The 7,500-nt window shown below is 18.2% G+C and overlaps 3 protein-coding genes across 3 annotated transcripts in view; 2 read left to right on the plus strand and 1 right to left on the minus strand.

Annotated features, from left to right (window-relative positions):
- Positions 1-666: 666 nt before the first annotated feature.
- Positions 667-3,185, plus strand: DDB_G0280757 (hypothetical protein; the record flags this gene model as incomplete). Its single annotated transcript, XM_635919.1, has 3 exons — positions 667-1,102; positions 1,139-2,282; positions 2,501-3,185. 3 exons carry the CDS (start codon positions 667-669, stop codon positions 3,183-3,185), a joined length of 2,265 nt encoding a protein of 754 aa, XP_641011.1.
- Positions 3,186-3,864: 679 nt separating this feature from the next.
- On the plus strand, positions 3,865-5,644 carry DDB_G0280759 (hypothetical protein; the record flags this gene model as incomplete). Its single annotated transcript, XM_635920.1, has 5 exons — positions 3,865-3,998; positions 4,081-4,175; positions 4,261-4,525; positions 4,604-5,149; positions 5,254-5,644. 5 exons carry the CDS (start codon positions 3,865-3,867, stop codon positions 5,642-5,644), a joined length of 1,431 nt encoding a protein of 476 aa, XP_641012.1.
- A 112-nt stretch (positions 5,645-5,756) lies between these two features.
- The window catches only part of DDB_G0280761 (hypothetical protein), a gene marked incomplete at both ends in the record, with an annotated part of 1,849 nt that continues 105 nt past the window's right edge, over positions 5,757-7,500 (minus strand). The window contains 2 exons of the mRNA XM_635921.1: positions 5,757-6,836; positions 6,917-7,433. Of these exons, the coding sequence (XP_641013.1) occupies positions 5,757-6,836; positions 6,917-7,433 (1,597 nt within the window). The remainder of the gene's footprint in view (positions 6,837-6,916; positions 7,434-7,500) is intronic.

The raw sequence follows: 7,500 nt of genomic DNA on the forward strand, positions 1-7,500 counted from the left end.
AGTTGCATTCTATAATTATTTTCTTTTAATAAATAAACTCACCTGTTTTTTTTTTTTTTTCTAAAAATAATAATAATTATAATATTGGAATTTTTTTTTTTTTTTTTTTTTTTTATGGGCAATATTGGTTCAAAAAAACAAAAAAAAAAAAAAAAAAAATGAAAATTATTTTTAGAATTGATGCAATAAATGTCTCAATATTAACACAAAAAAGATTATTTTTTATTTTATTTTTTATTTTTTTTTATTTTTTTTTTTAAAGGGTGTGGGGTTTTTTTTTTTTTACTACCTGAAAGTGATATATTAAAAAAATAATAATAAAAAAAAAAAAAAAAACAGTCATTGAATAGAGTGTTCAAAAAAAAAAAAAAAAAAAAAAAAAAAATAATGATTCGTATAATTTCATTACCACATTAGTGCATTGCATCATTTTAAATTAATTATTTTTATAATTATTTAAATTTTTTTTTTTAACATTTTTTTTTTTAATAATAATAATAATACAATTTTTTTTTTTTTTTCATGTGCCATTGTTTAAAAAATAAAAATTTATTTATAAATTTTGATATATAACTTTTTTTTTATCCATTTTGTCCTCATTAAAAAAAAAAAAGATATAGTAATCAAAAAAAAATAAAATAAAAATAAAAATAAAAATTATTATAAATGAATATTTCTAAAGTAATCAATCATTTTCTTTTATCAAATGATCTGGTTGAAAATTTTATAAACAATAGTAATTTGTCAATTCATAATACACCTACAACCAATATTAAATATACATTTGATCATAATATTCAAATAAATAATGAATTAATTTTAATTGATAATAATAATAATAATAATAATAATAATAATAATAATAATAATAATAATAATAATAATAATAATAATAATAATAATAATAATAATAATAATAATAATAATAATAATAATACTAATAATAATAATAATAATAATAATAATAATAATAATAATAATAATAGTGTTAATAATAATAATAATAATAATCACCATATTAGAGATATAGATATATTATATAAAATGGTAATGGGTAATTGTTATATTAGAAAAATAATATTTTATTATATTTTTGATAATAGTATTAAATATATGATTGATAATAATAAAATAATAGTAATATCAACAATAAAAAATAATTTAAAATATAATGATATTAAATTTGAATGGATGGTAAACAATAATCAATATCAATTATTATTTGATAAAATTGTTAAATCAAATAATCCATCATTTAATTTTACATTACAGAGTGATAATAATAATACTAAATATTTAAATAATTCAAATAATAATATTTTATATTCTTTCATTAAATTTTTACATATTATTCAACCAATAAATGAAAATAATCAAAAAATGTTAATTTTATTTTATAATAATAATAAACATATAAATATAATTTATAATAATTTAAAATTAATAAACAATTCATTAATTTCACAATTATTAATAAATGATTTAATAAATGATGAACAATTAAGAATTAAAAATAAAATTTCATTTCAATCATTAATTGATTTAATTTTAAAACATGGTACATTTGAAACAATTTCAAAATTTCTTAAAAATCAAAATATTATTAATTTTAATAAAAAAAATAATAATAATATATATAATAAAAATAAAAATAATAAAAATAATAAAAATAAAAATAATAAAAATAAAAATAATAATAAAAAAAATAAAAAAAAAAAAATTAATTTCACAAATTTAAAATTAAATGAAAAGTCAATTAATTTTGCACTTTCATCAACATCAAATAATAAACTAATTAAGGTATTTCTTAAAAATAAAATACCAATACCAAATAAATTTACAATTAAAATTTCAAATTTATTAGGTATTAAATTTAATTTATTTTTAACATTATATAATCAAATTAAAAAAAATGTTTTATTCACTTTAAAAAATATAGAGAAATTTTTAAAATTAATTTCAAATTTAATTTATCAAAATAATAGTAATAAAAATAATAATAATAATAATAATAATTATAATAATAATAATAATAATAATAATAATAATAATAATAATAATAATAATAATAATAATAATAATAATAATAATAATAATAATAATAATAATAATAATAATAATAATAATAATAATAATAATAATAATGAAAATTGTGAAAAACAATTAATTAATTTATTTGGTATTATTTTTTATTTAATTGAAAATAATAATTTAAATTTTGAAGGTATTGAAATTTTTAAAATTTTAATTAATAAAATTAAACCAATTTTTTCATCATATGGGTATAAAAATTTTTATAAATTTATAAATGAATTTAATAAAATTAACTATAATAATAATAATAATAATAATAATAATAATAATAATAATAAAAATAAAAATAAAAATAATAAAAATAATATTAATATTAAAGAAGAAAATGAAAAATCAATAACTTTAAATAAAATGAAGAAATTAAAAATAAATTAATTAAAATTTTAAAATCAATATTTTTTAAAAGAATTTCAATTGATTTCAAGAAATTATTATTGGTAGATAAATATTATTGGATTGAAAAATCAATAAATTATTCAATTGAATTTAATGATTATGAAAGTTTAGAAAGAATTGGTTGTGATGGTAAAATATTGAATATTTTAATTGAAAATGCATATCTTAATGTTGACATCAATTTATTTAAACTTGCATGTTCAAGTTCGTTCCATCCTTTCATTTCAAAAAAGTGTCAATTCAATCCAAAGTATTCAATTGAATTATTAAAGAAATTCGATACTGGTACAAATGAAGACTTAATTAAAATAATTGAATTTTTAAAAACAATTATTCAATTTTTTAAAAGTGATGGTTCTTTCAATGATAATCAAAGATTTTATTTAGAAGATAATGAACAATCATTTATTGATAGAAACTTATCAGTAATTGAATTAATTTTAAAATATATATACACATATGGTAAATCAAGATTAACAAATGAAATACTTAATCAATTACTTGATTTAATTAATTCAATTGGTTTCAAAATCAACGCAAACATTTTAATTGGTAATTCAAATTTATTTACAAGTTATCATGCTTTTAATAATTTATTCCAATACTATGATGTTAATGTTTGTCGTAAAGTAGTAAAAAGCGGTAATTCAAAATTAATTAATTTTTTATACGATATTGGATTACTTATTAATTAATAATTATTTTAAACACTTCAAATTTGGTTTGATCAAGTTAAAAGTCAAAAAATGGAATACTGGAACAAATTGAACAACTCTTTTTAATGTTTATAAAGGAAATTAAATAAATATACTAAATTTTAAAATAGATTCATCCACTTTTATTTTTTTTTTTTATTTTTTTTATTTTTATTTTTATTATTATTATCATATACAATGTCATGGGATAATTTGTTAAAATTTGACCTCTTAAAATAAATAAAAAAAACTTTTAATAAATAGTTATTTAATATATTTTATAAAAATTATTAAAATGCCTTTATCCAATTCCTGAAAAGATATTTTTTTTTTTTTAGAAAATTAGATTAAATTTCCACAAATTTTTTTTTTTTTTTTTTTATTTTTTAATTTTTTTTTTTTTCAAATCTAATCTTTGATTCGAAAATCAATTACTCGATCCACGATTCGATCCTCTTTTTTTAAAAATTATTTTTTTTATTTTTTTTTTTTTTATTTTTTTTTTTTTTTAATTTGCTAAATTTTTTAGAATTTTAAGAAATTTCTATTTAAAAAAAAAAAAACTTTTTCAACATTCATATATTTATTTTTAAATCAAAAATAATTTGTTTAAATAACCAATAATTATTTTTTTTATTTTTTAAAAATATTTTGTTATTATTATTTTTATTATCACAAGATGGCTTTAGTTTTACCAATTTTTGCAACTGAAAATACTTTATTGGTTACCGAGAATGATTTAGGAAGAGGTTTTAGTGTTGACGATAATGGAGCAAATGCTAAAAAGAGCAATGTTTATATTTGCACTAAAGAGTAAATATTTAAAAAAAAAAAAAAATTAATATTTTAAAAATATCTATATATACATATTAATAATAATAATTTGAAATTAAAGAGATATGACAACAGTAAGATCAATAACAGACTCAAATAAACTCACATTAATTAATGATCAAGAATCATTAACTTCTGCATTAAATGTTAGTGGTGGTTTGTATTTTTTTTTTTAAAAAAAAAAAAAAAAAAAAAAAAAAAAAAAAAAAAGAAATAATCTAATTATCATTATTATTATTAGAATTAAGTTTATCATATGGTCTTATGTCAGGAAAAATTATGGGTGAATATTTAGATACCAGTTCATCAAATTCTAATAAATTAACATTCTTATTTACAAGAAGAAAGGTAACAAAAATTGTTGAACTTAAATCTACTGCCAAAACTACAAAAGAGTTACAAGCAATTAATAATATTGATTCCCTTAAATCTATTTATGGTCTTTTTTATATTAGTAAAATTGAATATGGTGCAATTTTAGATTTAAAAATTACTATTGAATCATCGTATGTATAAAATCAATTTATTTTAATGATTGTATTTTTTATTTTTAATATTAATTTTTTTTTGTATATGAAATAAAGTGATTCAAAAACTATGAATGAATTAAAAGGTGAATTAGAAGGAAATGTTGATATTAATAAACTTTCAATTAAAGTTAAAGGTAAAATGGATAAAGAAGATGGTTCATCTAAATCCAAAATTAATGTTACTTCATCAGTTAGTATGAGTGGATGTAAAGATTTAAAGAAAGTTCATATTCAAACTTTAGATGAAGCCAATCAATTAATTGGAGCATTTGAAGTTGATGAAGAAGCATTAGTACCAGTTAGAATGGAAATTTCTCAAATTCCAGCAAATTTAACACCATCACTTACAATTGATCCAATTCAATTCAATCATTATAAGAAGAAATTATCAGATGTTGGTAAAACTTATTTAGAATATCAACAAATGATTTTACAATTGGATGTTTTTAAACAATTAATTCAACCAATGTTAGAAGATGATGATAATGCTGAATACATTGAAGATTTACATCCAAAAGTTGTTGAATTTATTTCATTACTTAAATCATCACAAGATAAACTTATTGGTTTTATGCAAGGTTCAATGAATAATATTTTAACGTTTGTATTTAAATATAATTAATATTTATATTTATATTTTTTTATGTTAATTTATTTTATTTTTATTAATTTTATTTTTTATATTATTAAAAATAAAAATAAAGAAATGAAATTCCAGTTACTGATGCAGATGCAGAATCTAAAAAATCAATTGCAAAACAAATGATTGGTTCATCATTTACAAAGACTGATAGTGGTAGATGGAAAGGTCCAACTGTTGGTGGAATTCCAACATATAAAGGAACATATAAATACATTGATGGCTCAGAATATGAAGGATTATGTTTAAAAGGTAAACGTCATGGTAATGGCAAAATGACTTATTATGATGGCAACCCAGATGATTTTAAATCAATTGAAGGCAATTGGAAAAACGATGAAGTTAATTTCCCTTCAACAGTTACTTATTCAAATGAAAAACCAGTTGTGACTATTACAGGTGCAAAAGATTTAGCTAAATGGAATGAAACTCTTAAAAAGAATGAAACTCAATAAAAAAATAATTTATTTTTTTTTTTATTTTTTCTAATTCTAACAAAAAGTAATATTATATAATTTTATTTTATTTTATTTTCATTTATTTTATTTTATAATTTATTTAATTTTTTTAAATTACATTATCAACTTTTAAAAAAATTAACCAAACTATAGTTCCAAATAAATAAAAAGATGAAGATATTAAAAATATTTTATTCCAATCACCTTGGAAAGATTCTAAAAGAAATCCACCAACAAGTGGTCCTATGAATGCCGGTATTGCTGAGCAGATATTGGCAATACCCATACTAACACCAGAATATTTTGAACTTAAATCCAATGTTACCAATTGATAACTTGTATTTGAAAAACCATTTGCAGCAATTGAAATTGTTACAAATGCAATTTTTATAACAGTTGAATGATTTGGTATTATTAAAGATACCATCAATAGAAATACACCTGGTATACCATAACATAAACCACCAAATGTTTTTCTTAAAATGATTTTTCTAACACCCATTGATAATAATTTATCAGATAAACGACCAAATCCAACTGAAATTGCCAAACATAAAATAAATGGAAGTGCATTAAAGAATGCAAATTTATAACCAACATTTACACCCAACTCTTTTGATAACCATGTTGGCAACCAACCCAATAATAAAAAGTATGCCCAATTACATGATATATTTAAATAAACAATTGTTAACATTCCTCTTGAAGTTATTAATTTTTTAAATGCTACAAAATATGGTAACCTTTCATCATCTTTCATTTGTTTTTCTTCTTCAACAATTGTTGATGAAATTTGTTCGCCCTCATCACTGACCATACTATTTAAGCTTTCAGTTGTTGACTCAACAGTTGATGTACTACTACTACTACTATGTAACATTTTGAAATCATTTCCACTATTTTCAGTTTTGTTTATTATCTTTTCTTTATTTTCTCTTGATGAATTACCAGTTTCCATTATTGATTTAATATTAACAACTTGAGATTGTGTCAAAGTTTTTAATTTTACTTCAACAGGTGCAGTCTGATTAATAAAATGAATTTCATTTTCATGAATTCCGAATAAATCTTTTGGATTATCACGAATGAAAATTATCCATGGAATTACCCACATTACGATACATACACTACCAACAATATAAAAACAATCTCTCCAATTTAAATAATCTAATAAAACTGGTGATATAAACTATAAAAAAGAAAAAAAAAGAAATAAATTATTAATTTTGATATTATTTTTTTTAAAATTACTTTTTAATAAATACTTACAGAAATTCCAACATTTCCGGCATATATACCAGCCCAAATCATTCCTGCACATGTTGAACGTTGAGTAATTGGGAAATAATTTGCAATCAATAAATTTAATGATGGCATTACAATACCTTGGAAAATTCCACAAAAAATTCTTACTAAAACTATTGCTACTTTATATGGTGCAGCAATTGGAACTATAAACAAAGTACATATTGACATTGTTAAACCAAATAAAATAACTCTTTTACTTCCAAATTTATCACATAAAAACTGAGCAGTTAATTGAGTAGTAGAATAACCCATTGAAAATGCAGCTAATAAAACACCTTTAAATGTACTACCATAATGAAATTCCTTATTCATAAAGATTACACAAGTACTTAACAAAGTTCTAGTAGTATAACAAACGGTTAAGGCTAAAAATCCCAAAACTATTAAATTAAATCTTTTTGGGAAATAATATCTTGGAGTTTGATATTTATCAGCCATTGAGCCATTCTCTCTATTTTTACAATCACCACTTACATTTCTATTATTATATTTTTAAGTAATAATTCAAATAATAATAAAAAAAAATATATATGAAATTATGGAAA

Source organism: Dictyostelium discoideum (assembly GCF_000004695.1).
Source record: "Dictyostelium discoideum AX4 chromosome 3 chromosome, whole genome shotgun sequence".
NCBI classification, from domain to species: Eukaryota; Evosea; class Eumycetozoa; order Dictyosteliales; family Dictyosteliaceae; genus Dictyostelium; species Dictyostelium discoideum.